This window comes from Portunus trituberculatus, chromosome 38 (assembly GCF_017591435.1).
Source record: "Portunus trituberculatus isolate SZX2019 chromosome 38, ASM1759143v1, whole genome shotgun sequence".
Classification (NCBI taxonomy): Eukaryota; Metazoa; Arthropoda; class Malacostraca; order Decapoda; family Portunidae; genus Portunus; species Portunus trituberculatus.
In genome coordinates, this window is record NC_059292.1 from 15,380,686 (window position 1) to 15,400,215 (window position 19,530).

At 38.1% G+C, this 19,530-nt stretch overlaps 1 protein-coding gene across 1 annotated transcript in view; it reads right to left on the bottom strand.

The window, feature by feature from the left end:
* The window catches only part of LOC123515173 (torsin-1A-like), a 94,729-nt gene that overhangs the window by 43,537 nt on the left and 31,662 nt on the right, over nucleotides 1-19,530 (bottom strand). Inside the window, exon 5 of the mRNA XM_045273681.1 lies at nucleotides 16,059-16,207. Coding sequence (XP_045129616.1) covers nucleotides 16,059-16,207 — 149 coding nt within the window. The remainder of the gene's footprint in view (nucleotides 1-16,058; nucleotides 16,208-19,530) is intronic.

Here is a 19,530-nt window from a genome sequence, read left to right on the forward strand (position 1 = left end):
CATCCTTGCGTCATCTGTTGACTTCTGGAAGGGTTGATCGTCTCTGAAAGATGTAGGGTGGTATCATCAGCGAAGGAGTGGATAGGGCAAGAAGTTTGGTTAAGATCATTAATGAATAATAGAAAGAGAATGGGTGACAGAACAGAACCCTGAAGAACACCACAATTAATAGATTTAGGAGAAGAACAGTGGCCATCTTCCACAGCAGCAATAGAATGGTCGGAAAGGAAACTTGAGATAAAGTTGCAGAGAGAAGGAGAGAAACTGTAGGAGGGCAGTTTGGAAATCAAAGCTTTGTGCCAGACTCTATCAAAAGTTTTTGATATATCTAACATGACAGCAAAAGTTTCATTGAAATCTCTAAAAGAGGATGACCGAGGCTCAGTAAGGAAAGCCAGATCACCAGTAGAGCGAGCTTGATGGAATCCATATTGGCGATCAGAGAGAAGATTGTGAAGTGACAGATGTTGAAGAATCTTCCTATTCAGGATACATTAAAAAACTTTAGACAAGCAAGAGATCAAGCTATAGGATCTCTTCCTCATCTCTAATCCTTCTGCTTATGCTGTCACCCTTTCATCTCCGTTGGGCTCCTCCGATCACAATCTCATTTCTGTATCTTGTCCTATTTCTCCAATCTCTCCACAGGATCCCCCAAAGCGAAGGTGCCTCTGGCATTTTGCCTCTGCCAGTTTGGGGGACCTGAGGAGGTATTATGCTGATTTTCCCAGGAATGATTACTGCTTCCGTGTCAGAGATTCATCTCTTTGTGCTGAACGCATAACATAGATGATAGTGTCTGGCATGGAGGCGTACATTCTTCATTCTTTTTCTCAACCTAAACCTTGGTTTAACTCAGCCTGTTCTTGTACTATACATGATAGAGAGGTTGCCCACAAAAGGTACTTAAGTCTTCCATCTCCTGAATCTCACGCACTTTATATCTCTGCCCAGAATCATGCCAAGTCTGTTCTTCAACTTGCCAAACACTCCTTCATAAGTAGAAAATGTCAAAAACTTTCAAACTCAAACTTCCTTTGAGACTTATGGCATCTAGCCAAAACATCTCCAATAACTTCACTTCTTCATCTTTCCCTCTTTTACTTCATCCTGATGGCACCACTGCCATCTATTCTGTCTCTAAAGCTTAACTCTTCTCTCAAACTTTTGCTCACAACTCCACCTTGGACGATTCTGGGCTTGTCCCTCCCTCTCCTCCTCCCTCTGACTATTTTATGTCTACAATTAAAATTCTTCATAATGATGTTTTCCATGCCCTCACTGGCCTAAACCTTCAGAAGGCTTATGGTCCTGATGGGGTCCCTCCTATTGTTCTCAAAAACTGTGCTTCCATGCTTGCACCTTGCCTGGCCAAGATCTTCCAACTTTGTCTATCTACTTCTATCTTTCCTTCCTGCTGGAAGTTTGTCTACATTCAGCCTGTTCCTAAAAAGGGTGACCGTTCTAACCTCTCAAACTACCATGCTATAGCTTTAATCTCTTGCTTGTCTAAAGTTTTTTAATCTATCCTGAATAGGAAGATTCTCAAACATCTGTCACTTCACAATTTTCTGTCTGATCGCCAGTATGGCTTCCGTCAAGGTCGCTATACTGGTGATCTTCTGGATTTCCTTACTGAGTCTTGGTCATCCTCTTTTAGAGATTTCGGTGAAAGTTTTGCTGTAACGTTAGACATATCAAAAGCTTTTGATAGAGTCTGGCATAAAGCTTTGATTTCAAAACTGCCCTCCTACGGCTTTTATCCTTCTCTTTGCAACTATATCTCAAGTTTCCTTTCTGACCGTTCTATTGCTGCTGTGGCAGACAGCCACTGTTCTTCTCCTAAATCTATTAATAGTGGAGTTCCTCAGGGTTCTGTCTTGTCACCCACTCTCTTTCTATTATTCATTAATGACCTTCTTCACCAAACTTCTTGCCCTATCCACTCCTACGCTGATGATACCACCCTACATCTTTCCACGTCCTTTCAGACAATCAACACTTCAGAAAGTCAACAGATCACGCAGGGATGCCACAGAATGCCTTACTTCTGATCTTTCTAAGATTTCCGATTGGGGCAGAGAAAATCTAGTAGTTTTCAATGCCTCAAAAACTCAATTCCTCCATCTATCAACTCGACACAACCTTCCAGACAACTATCCCCCTCTTCTTCAATGACAGTCAACTGTTTCCCTCTTCTACACTGAATATCCTCGGTTTGTCCTTTACTCATAATCTTAACTGGAAACTTCACATCTCATCTCTTGCTATAACAGCTTCTATGAAGTTAGGTGTTCTGAGGCATCTCTGCCAGTTTTTCTCGCCCCTCCAACTGCTCTGTATAAGGGCCTTATCTGCCCAAGGGCCTTATCTGCCCGTGTATGGAGTACTCTTTGCATGTTTGGGGGTTCCAGTCACTCAGCTTTACTAGATAGGGTGGAATCAAAAGCTTTTCGTCTCATCAACTCCCCCCCTCTGACTAAATGTCTTCAACCTCTTTCTCACCACTGAAATGTTGCATCTCTTTCTATCTTTTATCGCTATTTTCATGCTAACTGTACTACTGATCTCACTAACTGCATGCCTCCCCTCCTCCTGTGGCCTCGCTGAGTGACGCTTTCTTCTTCCCATCTGTTCTGTCCAACTCACTAATGCAAGAGTTAATCAGTACTCTCAATCATTCATTCCTTTCACTGGTTAACTCTGGAACTCCCTCCCTGCATCTGTATTTCTGCCTTCCTACGACTTGTTGTCTTTTAAGAGGGAGGTATCGAGGCATTTGCTCCCTAATTTTGGCTGATGCTTTTCCATCTTTTAGAAAGCCAGCACTCAAGTGGGCCTTTTTCTTTAATCTTTTCTTTTTTTTGCCCTTGGCTGGCCCTCTTCCTTTAGTTTGAGGGATTAGAACAGTCACTCTTTTTAGGAACAGGTTGAATGTAGGCAAACTTTCAGCAAGAAGGAAAGGTAAAAGTCAATAGACATATTTGAAAGAGTTTGGCCAGGCAAGGTGCATGCATGGAACCACAGTTCTTGAGAATAAAAGAAGGAACCCCATCAGGTCCATAAGCCTCTTGAGGTTTTAGGCCAGTGAGGGCATGGAAAACATCATAATGAAGAATTTTGATTGAAGACATAAAATAGTCAGAGGGGGGGAGGAGAGGGAGGGACAAGCCCAGAATCACCCAAGATGAAGTTATTAGCAAAGACTTGAAAGAAGAGTTCAACTTTAGAGACAGATGAGATGGCAGTGGTGCCATCAGGATGAAATAAAGGAGAGAAAGATGAAGAAGTGAAGTTATTGGAGATATTTTTTGGCCAGATGCCAGAAGTCTCAAAGAGAGTTTGAGTTTGAAAGATTTTGACATTTTCTATTTATAAAAGAGTGTTTGGCAAGTTGAAGAACAGACTTGACATGATTTTGGACAGAAATATAAAGTGCGTGGGATTCAGGAGATGGAAGGCTCAAGTACTTTTTGTGGACAACCTTTCTATCATGTATACCACAAGAACAGGCTGAGTTAAACCAAGATTTAGAAGGTCTAGGTTAAGAGAAAGCGAGAAGAATGTACGCCTCCATGCCAGTCACTATCACCTCTGTTGTGTGTTGAGCACACAGAGACGGGTCTCTGACACGGAAACAGTAATAATTTCTAGAGAAAATCAGCATAATAGGTCCTCAGATCCTCCCAACTGGCAGAGGCAAAACGCCAGACACAGCTCTGCTTTCGGGGATCCTGAGGAGGAATTGGAGAAATGGGACAAGATACAGAAATGAGATTGTGATTGGAGGAGCCCAATGGAGAAGATAGGGTGACAGCATAAGCATTAGGATTAAAGGTAAGGAAGAGGTTAAGAATGTTAGGCACGTCTCCAAGATGGTCAGGAATACAAGTAGGGTGTTGCACCAATTGCTCTAGGTCATAAAGGATAGCAAAGTTGAAGGCTAATTCACCAGGATGGTCAGTGAAGGGAGAGGAAAGCCAAAGCTGGTGGTGAACATGAAAATCTCCAAGGATGGAGATCTCCACAAAAGAGTAGAGGGAAAGCTAAATAGTCAAAGAATTTATGTAATATAGTCAGAGGAGTTAGGTGAGAGATAAACAGCACATATAAATTTAGTTAAAGTGTGACTATTGAGTCAAAGTCAGATGGTGAAAAACTCAGAAGATTTGAGGGCATGGGCATGAAAGCAAGTTAAGTCGTCACGCACATAGACACAACATCCAGCTTTGGAATGAAAATGAGAATAGAGAAAGTAGGAGGAAACAGAGAAGGGACTACTGCCAGTAGCCTCAGACAGCTGTGTTTCAGTGAAAAAAAGATGAGGTTTAGAAGAGGAGAGGTGGTGTACCACAGATTGAAAATTAGATCTAAGACTGCGAATGTTGCAGAAATTAATGAAGAAAAAGTTGAAGGAGGTGTCAAGACATTATGGGTCATTATCAATAGAGGACTATGCATAAATTTCATTAAATCAAATCCTGACAAGTCTTCAATCCTAACCTCCAACAACACCCTGCATGAGGGAAACAGTTCTTGTAGAGTGACATGTATTTCGTTGAACGATGATTTGTGCAAGCTTTTTTTTACTTTATAATTAATTTCTTTTTCCCTCACCAACTGTAACATCTTCTCTATACTTGGAGATTACATTTTCAAAGCTTACTCCGTGACATCACAATGTAAAGTCGAAAATTGATGATAACAAGACCAACATGTTGGTCTTGTTTTGTGACTGGTCTCTCTGGTTGCTAGGCACAGATTTTGAGTATGAAACTTTACCAACATAAAATTTCAGTCGCAAACTGGCTCGTGTGAACCCGCCTTTAGTACAGTAAATCCTTGATGCTCATGAATTTGATGCTTGTGGATTTGATTAATTGTGAGTTTTCAGCAGTGAATATAAGTAATACTAAATATTGAGAAAAATTATTGAAAATGAAAAAAAAAAAAAAAATTTGTTTGAGTGGCGTATGACAGCATGTTTGTACAGAGAGCCGCAAGTATGCTCTACTTGTGTTGCCACCACTTTTTCACAATTTCCACCTTATTATCCATATCAATACCAAGGGATCAAAGAAGGTGAAGAGTGATGAAAGTTATTTATTCTTATGTAAGAGGGGAAAGCTGGGTAAGTGCAACAAAGTGTGGAAAAAAAAAATGAAAAAAACAAATAAATAAAAGAGGCCCACTTAGATGCCAGTCCCTGTGCAGGTTCAGGAGTTAGCCAAAAGAAATTAATAAATGTCTTGAAACCTCCCTCTTAAATGAGCTCAGGTCACAGAAAGATGGAAATACAGAAGTAGGTAGGGGGTTCTAGAGTTTACCAGAGAAAGGTAAGAATGACTGAAAGTACAGATCAACTCTAGCATTAGAGAGGTGAACAGAGTAGGGGTGAGAGGAAGAAGAAAGTCTTGTGCAGAGAAGCTGCAGGAGGGGAGGCATGCAATAAGTAAGATCAGAAGAGCAGTTGGCATGAAAATAATGGTTGAAGATAGCAAGAGATGCAACAATGCAGTGCTGAGAAAGAGGTTGAAGACAGTCAGTCAGAGGAGGTATTGATAAGACAGATGCAAAGCTTTAGATTCCACACTATTTAATAAAACAATGTGAATAAAACTCCTCCACATAAATGCAAAGAGTACTCTATACAGGGGTGGATAAGGCCCATGTATAGAGTTAGCAGTTGGGGAGAGGAGGTGAGAAAAACTAGCAGAGATGCCTCAGAACACCTAACTTCATACCAACTATTTTAGCAAGAGATGAGATGTGAAGTTTCCAGCTTAGATTATAAATAAAGGACAGAGTAGAAGAGGGGGACAGTTGAGTGTCACTGAAGAGGGGATAGTTGTCTGGAGGGTTGTATCAAGTTGACAGACAGAGGAATTGAGTTTTTGAGGCATTTAACAAAATGACGTTTTATCTACCCTGATCAAAATTTTTGAGAGAACAAAAGTCAGGCATTCTGTGGCATCTCTCGATGATCTGTTTACTTCCTGAAGGATTGGTTGCCTTTGTAAAGACATGGAATAGTGCAGAATGGTATCATCAGCATAGGAATGGATAGGGTAAGACGTCTGGTTTAGATAATTTATGAATAATAGGAAGAGAGTGAATGACAGGACAGAACCCTGAGGAACACCACTGTTAACAGATTTAAGAGAACAGTGACTGTCTACCACACCAGCAATAGAACAGTCTGAGAGGAAACTTGAGATAAAGTTGCAGAGAGAACGAAAGAAACTGTAGGAAAGTAGTTTTGAGATCAAAGCTTTGTGCCAGACTCTATCAAAAGCTTTTGATATGTCTCAAGCTACAGTAAAAGTTTCACCAAAATCTCTAAAAGAGGATTACCAAGATTAAGTAAGGAGAGCCAGAAGATCACTAGTACAGCAGCCTTGGCAGAAGCTATACTGGCAATCAGATAGAAGATTGTGAAGTGACAGTGTTTAAGAATCTTCCCCTATTAAGGATATTTTCAAAACTTTAGATAAGCAAGAGATTAAAGCTATAGGGCAGTAGTTTGATAGATTAGAATGGTCACCCTTTTCTGGAACAGGCTGAATTTAAGCAAACTTTCAGCAAGAAGGAAAAATAAAAATTGACACACAGAGTTGAAAAAAGTTTGAAGAACACTTTTTAAGAACAATAGGAGAGGCCCCATCCAAGGTTGATTTATTAGCAAAAGGTTTGAGAGAAGGATTCAGCTTTTGAGACAGATGAGATTGCAATGGATGACATAAGGGAGGGAAAAATGAAAAAGTTATTGAAGATGTATTTGGCCAGATGCCAGAAGTCTCAAGAAGAGATGGAGTTTGAAAGATTTTGGCATTTTCTATTAAATTAATGAAAAGTTTTTGACAAACTGAAGAACAGACTTGACATGATTCAGGGCAGAAATGTAAAGTGCATGAGATTCAGGTGATGGAAGACTGAAGTGTAGGCAACCTTTCTATTATGTATAGTGTAAGAACAGGCTGTGTTAAACCAAGGTTTGGAAGAATTAGGATGAAAGAAAGAGAGAGGAATTTATGCCTCCAACCAGACAATGTCACCTTTGTTATGTGCTCAGCATACAGAGATTGGTCCTTGATACAGAAGATGTACTCATTCCAAGGAAGCCAGCATAATACCTCCTCATATTCCCCCAATGTGGAGTTTTCAAAACTAGTGGTTGTCACCAGGTGGCAGCACAATACATATCCCCTTTACTCATACAAGGGTAAAATAGAATATACCTACAGTGTCATTCTATAAACATAGAGATGCAATAAGTCAATATAATACATTTTTCTACATAATTCCTTCTAAGTAGTAACACAGGCCAAATCAAACCTATTCATGAACAAATGTATATAAGTTGATTTTCTAGTGATTTGGCATTAAGGTTTATTTGGTCATCTCCACATTTCCAAAAGAGTACATCCTTGATCAGAAGCGTATTAATCCAGTCGACAGTAAACGTGAAGACAACATGTCTGCATCACTTAAAAGTCCAAACCACACAGATCAACTTATTAGTACAGTGTACCTCGAGATACGAAATTAATTAGTTCTGGAGTGGCTTACATATCATGATTTTTTCGTATAATGAGTCACGTTTTACATGTAAATCACCTAATTCGTTCCAAGGTCTACAAAAACATCACATTAGATTTTATAATAAGGGTAAAACTAGAATGAAATAAGAGCCAAATACATTTGAATCATTCATTATACCTAACCTAACCGTTAATACCTGTAAATGAAGTAGATAATAGAACATAATGCAATAATAAATGAAAAATAATAATATGAAAATGATACGAAGATGTGGAACCTTGCCTTTTGAGTGAGGCGATGTCCTAAAGCGAAAGTGGCGGCGGAGGAGGAGGGCAAATGGCAGAAAATATAGAAAATGGCAGAAAACATTAACACGTAACTTTACGAAACACTTAAAATTATTACCGTATTTTATGGCTTACAAGACGCACTTTTTTTCCTAAAAAATACCCTGAAAAATACTAGTGTGTTTTCCAAGATGAATATTGTATTGTAAGGCAACGCCCAACCTCAAGTGAGCTTGGACACTTGACTGATAGCGACCTGGATTTGTATGTTGAGTCATTACATTATGATGTTAGCTTAAGTACTATTTAATTCAGCCTTTTATATTATGTAAACTCAGTACTTAGCTGTTACAAGTATTTTCAATACCATAATCCTTCCTGCAGCCTATTCAGCATGTGGAGAAAATGGCCCGCTCCCTCATCTCAGAGCAACACACACGTACGTACGTACATGCACACGAAATGGAGTAAAAAATGGGAGATGGAATTCAATGTGGACAAAAGCCACATCATAGAAATGGGAAAAAAGTGAAAGACGACCAGTGGGAATCTATAAGATGGGAGATGGAGTAGAACTAGAAAAAGTAAAAAAGGAAAAGGACTTGGGAGTGACAATGGAAGAAAATAATCAACCGGTAAGCCATATTGATAGAATTTTCAGAGAGACATAATTTGCTAAGGAATATTGGATTAGCATTTCACTATATGGACAAAGAAATGATGAAGAAAATGATAAGTAGTAAAATAAGACCTAGATTGGAATATGCAGGAGTTGTGTGGATCCCCCATAAAAAGAAACACATAAGGAAATTAGAGAGACTACAAAAAATGGCTACAAGAATGGTTCCAGAATTCAAAGGGATGACATATGAGGAGAGACTAAAAGCTATGGATCTACCAACCCTAGAACAGAGAAGAGAGAGAGAGGGATCTGATACAAGTTTATAAATTGATTAACAGAATGGATCAAGTGGATAATGAGAAACTAATCCTGAGAGAAGAATATGACATTAGAAGCACAAAATCGCATAGTAAGAAACTGAGGAAGGGAAGATGTCTGAGAGATGTTAAAAAATATAGTTTCCCGCAAAGATGTGTTGAGACTTGGAACAGTTTGAGTGAGGAAGTGGTGTAAGCAATGAGTGTGCATAGTTTTAAAGAAAAATTGGATAATGGATAAGTGTAGATATGGAGATGGGGACACACGAGCATAAAGCCCTGGCCCTGTAAAACTAGAACTAGGTAAATACAACTAGGTAAATACATGCCAGGTGCCTTTATACTTTTATTAATAGAACATCCAAATGGCTCACTCGTTCAAGCAAGTCAAAACTCCACTTGTGAATTATATTCACAATGATAAAGCCTGTGAAGCACGATTGCAAAACAAAATAAATACGAACTGCAGCACTGATGCATTCGGTTTCGGCGATCGGACAAGTGATTTCGTAATGTAAACAACAGGTCCAAAACATGCCGTCACCCGCCACTAAAACAAGAAGAGATGGACTGTTTCACTGTGTATACGTATTTACCTATGGTGTTTTTATTTACATAGTTTTAAATTTGTGGTGAGTGCTCCAGCAAATTTGTAATGAGTGCTGAAACAATAGTGTCCTGCAGGCTCCTTGCTTCTGATGTTTTTGTGTTCAGTGGTCGGGTATATGGTGAATGTGTTCTTGTATGAGAATGACTTTTTTTTTCTTAGAAATTTCTTTCAAATATTAGGGTGCGTCTTCCAAGATGCAGCGTCTTGCAAGCTGTAAAATACGATATTTATTTATTTATTTATTTTTTTTTTTTTTTTCTAAATGGCGAGAATTTTAAAATTTTCTGCACACAGTAATTTCAAGTTTTGTTTTGTATCTTTCGTATGCCGAGTAATTTTTCGTAATATGAAGCGAAAAAATCTTCGCATATCATTTCATAAAATGAAATTTTCGTATAGAGAAGCTTTCGTATCTCGAGGTACCACTGTATATGGAAATAATAATTCTAATGTGAAAATGATGCTAAAATCCCCAAGAAAATTGCTATATCCATATACAGTAAGTCTTCCTTATATGGTACTTTGTTATCCGGTAAATTCACAGTTATGGTGTTTGGTAATTACTACCTTCGATTCTATTTACGGTAAGAAAATTTCACAGATATGGAATCCACCCATGTTTTGTTTACATTGTACCTTAGCGCCACCATGCTACCACAACAATCAGTCTCTTCCAGCGTTTCCCACTGAACACAAGTGGAATCCTTATGGCATGTTTTTTGTTGATATTATTATCACGATGCACAGTGATGCACCCATAATGGCTCTAAAACATTCTGCAGGCACTGCTGGAGTTGAAAAAGCAAAGCAAAAGAGGAATAGTCTGACATTGGAGGTAAAACTAGATATTTTGAAAAAGAAAGAGCAGGGAGAAGGTATGTCTACCACAAGTCAAAACTTGGGCCTAGCCCAGCCGATAGTCTGAAAGGTGTTAAAAAACCATGAGGCTATAAAAAAAGCTGGGGAGAATGTAATGGATCTGGAGAGCAGAGCCTCATCTGCCCACTCAGCAGAAGATGAGTAAGGGCTGAAATCCCTACTGTCCCTTAGCCTTGGGAGGGACATCATCTGATATAATACGTGGTGAGCGAAAGGTACTGTATTTTACGGCTTACAAGACGCACTTTTTTTCCTAAAAAATACCCTGAAAAATACTAGTGCGTCTTTCAAGATGAATGTTGTATTGTAAGGCAGCATCCAACCTCAAGTGAGCTTGGATACTTGACAGATAGTGACCTGGATTTGTATGTTGAGTCATTACATTATGATGTTAGCTTAAGTACCATTTAATTTAGTCTTTTATATTATGTAAACTCAGTACTTAGGTGTTACAAGTATTTACAATACCATAATCCTTCCTGCAGCCTACTCAGTGTGTGGAGAAAATGGGCCGCTCCCTCGCCTGATTGCAACACACATACACTTAACCCTCGGCTATCGCGCCCAATTGGGGCTGAAATAGCTGCGCCATAGCCGAAAACGCAATAGCCGAATTGATCTTGGGGGAAGGCGGTTTTGGCCAATGAGTACTCAGATATCCCATGACATCATGGCTGGGCGCACGATAGTAGGCATCTGAGGTCGCAATAATGAAATTTTAGCAGTTTTTCATGGGTGCGTGATAGCAATAAACCGCGATAGCCGAAGTCGCGATAGCCAAGGGTTGACTGTACATGCACACGAATGCACACACATCATGCCAGGTGCCTTTATACCTTTATTAATAGAACATCCAAGTGGCTTACTCATTCAAGCAAGAGTCAAAACTCCACTTGTGAATTGTATTCACATTGATAAAGCCTATGAAGCACGACTGCAAAATAAAATAAATACAAACTGCAGCACTGACGTATTCGGTTTCGGCGATCGGACAAGTGATTCCATAATGTAAACAACAGGTCCAAAACATGCTGTTGCCGGCCACTAAAACAAGAAGAGATGGACTGTTTCACTGTGTATATGTATTTACCTATGGTGTTTTTATTTACATAGTTTTAAATTTGTGGTGAGTGCTCCAGCAAATTTGTAATGAGTGGTGAAACAATAGTGTCTTGCAGACTCCTTGCTTCTGATGTTTTTGTGTTCAGTGGTCGGGTATATGGTGAATGCATTCTTGTATGAGAATGACTTTTTTTTTCTTAGAAATTTCTTTCAAATATTAGGGTGCGTCTTCCAAGATGCAGCGTCTTGCAAGCCGTAAAATACGGTAAATAAAAACATTTTGTTTATTTCTTTTGTGCAGTACATCACATTATTTTATATGACTATTTTCATGTATTTTCTTGTCTGCAGGGGTGACTTTTGACGTGCTGGAATACATCCCCTATTATTACAAGTTATAATAAGTTCGGTATACGGTAATTTCAATTTGCGGTAAGGTTTTCAGGAACGCATTTGTACCGTATAATGAGGACTTACTGTATAACGATGTTACTGAGTATGCTGGGTCATACATTATAGCACAGTCAAAGTTTTTACTTTTTTCATTGTCCTAATCAATAGATTTTAGACTGGTAATATGCCATATGTAAGATATTTGTAGCAGTAATAAGATAATCAGAAAAATCATGTTTTGACCAACTCCCAAAATTATCCATACAGGATATTCAAAAGTAAATACAGAATGTCAACAGCCAACCAATGGAGTAGATAAGGTAACAAAATACAGTCTGCGTGAAAAGTTACTGCGTCAATAGTTTTTCGTTACACATTTCATGTCAGATCCCAAAAAAACACACAAATTCTAACACAACCAAATACTTAGTACTTTATTGCATTTCCTTTTTTCTTGAGCACCTCTCTGAGATGTTTTGGCACACTATCAGCTAAATTTTGAAGTGTTTCATGCTTGAAGTCTGCCCAACAATTGTGAAGCTCTTTTTCCAGCTTGGAGAGTGTGGAGGTGTCACGGCCTCATAACTTGGCCTTAATTACAGCCCATAAATTCTCTATTGGAGAAATATCTGGTGAATTGCCAGGCCAATCTTTTATGGTGTTGATTTCACAATTATCTAGCCATTCTTTGACAATTTTAGTAGTATGAGTTGGTGTCCCATCCCGTTGAAAAAACTTACCTTTGGTTTTCTCAAATGATGACTCAAGATTATCCATTAAGATTTCCAAATACACTTCTTTAGTGATAGTAGTGTTTTTAGGGAACAAAACAAGATTACCAAGACCCTTGAAAGTAAAACATCCCCAAACCATTAAATTAAAGTCTGAGGGTGTTTGGTGGGAATTATCAGGATCACAGCCTAGGCACCTGTAAACTCAGTTTGATGTTGTACCAATAACACAAAGTGCTCTCATCAGACCACAGTACGTACTGTACTCCGCTTCTCTAAAGTCCAATATTGATATTTCTTTGCAAACTGGATCCTTTTCTTTCTCTGTGAGTCATTTATAAGAGGCTTTTTCTTTGCCTAGTAAATGTGGTACCCAAGGTCATGGACAGTACAGAGAGAGATACTAGCTAATAAGTCAGGATTCCCTTCCTTAATTTGGTGTCCTGTAAGGTTGGGGTTGACCTTCAGCTGCCTCCTGAAAAGTGTTCTTGTCCTCTCAGATACCTTATGTGGCCTACCAAGTGGCTTTTGTGGGAGCAGTTAATTTTTCCCCCCACCAGCTTTGAATCTTTTAATTAGCTCCTGCACAGTATGGAGATCTAGGCCTTTTTGAATGTTGATTTCTTTGTTGCTAATACCTGCTTTATGGAGATCAATGATACCCTGAATAGTTTTCTCATCAATGCACTTTCCACCCATGTCTATTAAGCTGTAATGCATAAGAAAAGAAGTGCAATATTAGTGTGGAAAGCAGGAAAAAGCAAACAAGGCAGTACCAAACATTTACTCCTTGTGACAACTGAAAGTGGCCTGAGCAGCCTCTCTTAACAGCATGAGGGTGGAGAGGGGTGTACCTTACTGTCAGACATATGATATCTCTCTCTAACCCCTCTTGGCTTTGTTGCAACAAAAGAAGTACAGTCAACTTGTAAAGTCACCACACTGCTCCCTAAACGTGCAGATTGTAAGCAGAAAGATTAGTGGTAAGGAAAAAGGTAAAAAATGTTGGGCATATCTCCAAGATGGTTAGGAATACAAGTACGATGTTGCACCAGTTGCTCTTGGTCATGGAAGATATGTTAATATGCTTCCCCTGTGAGGAGAGCTAGGACACACACTACAGATAGCAAAGTTAACGGCTAGTTTACCAGGATGGTCAGTGAAGGGTGCGGACAACCAAAGCTGGTGGTGAACATTGAAATTTCCCAGGATAGAGATCTCTGCGAAAGAATAAAGACAGAATGTGCTCCATTTTTTAAAGTTAAATAGTCAGAATTTCTTAAAGTCAGAGGATTTAGGTGAGAGGTAGACAGCACAGATAAATTAAGTTAGGGAGTGACTCTGGTGTCGTAGTCAGAAAATGGAAAACTTGGAAGATTCAAGAGCACGAGAAATCTAGACATTGTGCACAGACGCAACACCCAGCTTCAGAACAAAAATGAGGATAGAGAAAGTAGGAAGGAATAAAGAAATTAGAGGAAACCATGTGTGCTTTGGGGGTTGTGGGGGTCCCCAAGCATATGGGCTCAAATCCTGGCCACAGTCCAAGTGTAATACAGGCTTTCTTACTCGAGGTAATGGTTCCCTAATGAGTGGGCTTTCATATAGGAGGTAACCAAAGTATCTCCTCTTACCCCTAATTCCCATGAAAACCCTGTATAATATATATATATATATATATATATATATATATATATATATATATATATATATATATATATATATATATATATATATAAATACTGTGTCAGTTACCTCAGACACTTGTCTTTTAGTGAGAAAAAGATGAAGTTTTGTACAGAGGTGGTGTTCTACAGATTGAAAATTAGATCAAAGACCTCAAATGTTGCAGAAGTTAATGAAGAAAAAGTTGAGGGGGGAGGAGTGTCAAGACATTTATGGTTGATGTCAGAAGAGCAGTCTGACCTAGGGGGCATTCATGGTTCCCTCCCCAGAAAGAGACTCTGAGGCTGGAGTCGCCATGATTCAGAAATTCAATTGAAAAATGTGTGTATGTAGTAAGTGCATGCAGTTTTGTGTGAAGAAGGAGAGTTGTCTTCAGAGGACAGGCTGTGACTGTGTTGAGACACAAAAGGAAATGTTCAGGAAAGTCATAGCTGGCTTTAATGTTAAGTTTATGACAACCCTTGAACTGGTCTATAAGACCAGAACTAGTGCTACTAGACCTCAATGGGAGTAAATTATCATTTAGGCATGTGTCTTCTTCCTCCTTGATCTCTATAACATTAGATCAGAAAGGTGAATTGGTCCAGACATACCATAACACAACCCATAACTGTTTTTATTATAAATTTAACAATACACTGGAGACTCAATATTCAAACTTAATTTGTTCCAAATGGCTGTTTGAGAAATAAAAACTTCAACTATTGATACTTATAAATTAGGTAATTCGTTCTAATCCTAGCAAAACCTCAAGTTTATAAAAATGTAATTTTTTTTTTTTTACAATTTTGATTTGTACATACCGTAAGTGACGGGCAGTGATGGAAAACTTAGAAGAGGAGGGGAGAAGGGTGGGGAGGAAGAGGGAGGTTGCTGGAGGACGAGTCATCATCCATGAAAACGTCTTTGTAACTTTTCTCTTTGTGTAATTCCTGTCTATCCACTAATGGAGTAATGTGGCTCATTAACACTTGTGCTCTCACCAAATTCCTTATTTTCATCACTAATAAGCCTCTTTGGTGCCATAGTAAGTTTCTAAATGAAAAACTACTGACAGAATGCAGAAGAATGTTGTTTTTCTCAAGACTGCAGCAGGACTAGGGATGTGCACCAGCATCCGGTATACTGGTATTATGGTAATACCAGTATTACTGGTATTACCAGTAATAGGCTATCAGAACGGTACAGTGGCAGCTGCAAGAAGGGAGATGACAGAGCTTTGTATAAGACCAAATGTGCAGCCGTTTGATTACCAGATATTTTCACCACTAACAAGCCTTTGTGTTAATGTAAGTTTATAAATGAAAAACTACAGGTAGAATGCAGGAGAAATGTTATTCTGATGACCGTGGCAGCATGTCACGGAGGGGAAAGGGGGAGCCTTTGTTTACAACCACGTGTGTGGACATTCGACTATCAGGTATTTTTTCAAGTCTTAAATAAAACTTTTGCATTCGAGTATTGAAAAGTTTGAGTATTTAGACGTTCGAGTATTGAGTCTCCACTGTAAATATCAGTAATTATGAGAAAATAATGTCTTTCTTTGCTGCAATAAAGTATTTTTATAACTAACTGTTAGGAGCAGTACAATCAGTTTTCCAAAACAAACACAACCAAACCTTGCCTTATGTGGCTTGCACATGTTGGGGTGTCACTTGTAATCTTCTATATATATCATGATTCTTTTGCTAAGATACACTGTCTAACTATTTCAAAAGCAGCTTTGTTCTTCAGATTCATGCATGCAGTACTTATTATTACCAGTTAAGAATGTAGGGATGGGAACAGCTTGCAAATTCCATGCTCACAAATTCATGGGAGTGTCATTTCCCTAATCCCCATGAGTATCAAGGGTTTATTGTACATTCCACCAGAAATTAAATACTATGATCTTTTGAGATCACATACAAAGATTAACATAAAGCATACCTTCTTCATTAAATGCCCCACGTTCAATCAGAGGTTCTAAGTCCAGCATGGTGATTTCTTCTCTTTTTTTGCCTGCACGCCACATTTTCAGCACAGCTCTTGTGATGTCTGGACCACCCGTATTACTCAGGAACAAAAATATTGATCTCCTGGGGGGGGGGAGGAAGGAAAGTCATCATTGCCTTAAACTTCACTTCAGTATTACTAGAAATGATACATGAAACTTATCAGAAACAAGGAGTATCTGTCAAGGAAGAGATACAGTCAACTCTCGATTAATGCAAGGGTTATGTTCCTGGAGATATCATGTTATTCAAACATAATTTTCCCACAGAAAACAATGGTAATGGGGGAATTACATTCTTGGCCACTGGAAAAGTCTGCTTATTTTGGGGATTTTCAAACATTAAAAAACATTATTGATACATCACTAAGTTATGGAAAAAATAAAAACACACGTTCTCACCTGCATATTTTTCTTGTCCAAGAACTTAGAAAATCATTATTTGAATGTGATTTGTCGTATGAGTTTATACATGCCAAAGAATATCATCTCATATTCATATTTATTATCTATGTGTTAAGCAAAATAAACCAAAGTATAATTTGGTGGTGGTTGGTAGCAGTGTTTGTTTACCATCACATCAGCTGATTTAGCCATGCAGTCCAGACCACACTGCATCACCGTTCCACCACAGGCAACATGGAAAATTTTACGAAGAGAACCAGCTCTATTATTGTTGTAAAGGGTATATTATTAATAGACTTGGTGAGCCAGGAAAAGTGTTTCTAAATAAAAGCAGTGATGGCCATATAGTGGCCTTAACATTGGGAAAGAATCACCACCTCCTTCAACTGTGCAGGCTATAGGAAAAGGACAGTCCACCACCTATCTATATAAATGAGTACTTATTAAGCAATAAAGACATAACTAATTGTAAGCTAAGTAGAATTTTGACAGAAAACTTGGGAGATTGAGAAAGCTGGCGGCAGTGATGTTGTTCCTCAGACCTGTTCATTTGCTAAGGCTTTGTTATTATCAATGCAGTACCGACAACTTTCATAGATTCCACCCCTGAGTTTGGTTCCAATCACAATTTTTGTAAAGTAGGCTATATGAATGATAACCTACAAATTTTTGTTTCTAAAGTCAATTAGTTAAAAAAAAATAAATAAATAAATAAATAAAATAATAAAATAAATAAATAAATAAATAAACAAATAATAATAAAATAAAATAAACAAATAAATAAAAAATAAATAAATAATAATAATAATAACAATAAAAATAACAATAATAATAATAATAACAATATTAATAATAATAATAATAAAAATAACAATAATAATAATAATAATAATAATAATAATAATAATAATAATAATAATAATAATAATAATAACAATAATAGGTATCTAGGCAAAATTTATGTGAAGGTAATGATGAAGACATGGGTCTTGAATCACCTTTGCAGTGAAGGTAAATCCTGCCTTATCATTTGCCTTCCTGAGCTGCGGGAAGGCAGCATTCACTGTTAAGAATATTGATTTCTCCTGGATGATATCTTTCAACTTGTGAAGGTGGAAGATACTGTTTAAGAATCCGGCTGAGTGTCACAGTGTGGTTCGAATGACATCAAGTCAATTAACTCATGTTAACTTGAATAAATCAAGCAATTTAATCATACCTCCTTAAATATCAAGTCACATCAAACAGAAATTGTGTTATTTAAATTTGTGATAATTGAGAGTTGACTGTACTGTCTTCTGAAACACTTTTCATAAACCATTAAAGCAATGGAATCCTACAGTGTTTTAAGGCACTTAAATATGCTTTTAAAAGCCCACTGCAATCAAAAGGAGGTGAAAATATATATTATTCAGCCTCATCTTTCTTCTCATGCACATTTGAAATGCCATACATAGAAAGGGATTCACAAGCCACCCTTGGGCAAACTTGGTTTATTGCATATGGTAACACAATTTTCATTCTTCTATCCAGTGGTAGTGGATGGAACTCTCTTGCATAATTTCAAGTAAGATGGAAAGTCCCTACAAAAATGTGTGTTGCCTTCACTCCTACTGACGTCCCATCCTTGCTATCCAGCACAAACACAAAACTAAGACCACTTTCTCACTGGGAGCAACAAAGCAGGCTAAAGTGAGAGCAAAAAACTTTGATACATGACAACCAAAGCAGGTGGTTGCACTGGTAGTGGCCAGGGGATGGTGTCCCCACTGGTTGAAAAGATGAGAAAGTGTGAAGAGTCAACAACTCACTTTTCCTTGTGAAAGTTTGTCAGGTGGAAATAAGTGATGTCAGAGATGTTTCTGTATTATCTGCTATCTCACTTCAGAAAATAAATAAGAAATTTTGGTTAATAACCATTAGATTAAGTAATTAGAGAACTCAGATATACCCATAAAAACTTAATAGGAGAGAGAGAGAGAGAGAGAGAGAGAGAGAGAGAGAGAGAGAGAGAGAGAGAGAGAGAGAGAGAGAGAGAAAGTTGAGATCCAAACGCTGCTCTGAAATGTTGATAACACATTTCACTTATGGCTGCCATATTCAGCTGCTATGATATGGATGCTAAAATAAATACTTTCATCTTAATAATAGAAGTATCCTAAATGTGATGGTGTAAGCAGATTATTCAAATTCTGCCTCATAAATGAACCACAAGACTCTATGCAACAACTTTTTACCTCACACTTCTCATGCACACCGATGGTGGCTTTTTCACCAGGGGTGAGGGATGACACGTTGCAAGGTTATAAGATCCTTGCCCACTTTATAGTAATCCTATACTTCTATTACATCTAATACAAACATTTTCCAATATGTCATTTTGTTCTACCATATTATTATATCTGATTTTCCTTTCTCATCACATACTGACTTAACACTCTCATTTTCTAGTTTCATGGGTAACATGTATGGAAAACTTTGGTGATGAACTTGTTAGTCACAACATTGAACTCAGTGTCCAATAAGGCTGTGTTTACACCTAGTGAATCGAATCAATTCAATTCACGAAGAATCATTTGACTTCAGTAATTTTGAATCAGCATAGTTCCCACCAACTGATTCAACACTCATCAATCTAGTACCAAAATAACCTTCAAGGACTATGGGTGTATTGGATGTTTTAGAAAAAGCAGTATTGCTGTGGTAGAGGCAGCATGGATGTAGGTGTTTGCAACAAATAACCTATATGGATGCAAGCAATTCTAGAAGACCTGAATTTGGAAGCTTAAGATATTTGTTCACAGATTTTGTCAATGATCTGGAGAAGTTTTATTTTTTTAGGATAAATAGCATTTATGATTGCTTAAGGATATATAGGATATCCAATAGGATATGTAGTAAGCCCCCGCACTTGGTGAATCTCAGCTTGGCGAAATTTTGGTGGTAGGGTGGCCATGGACCACCGAGTGCATGCTTGGCGATTTGAATTCAAACTTGGCGGTT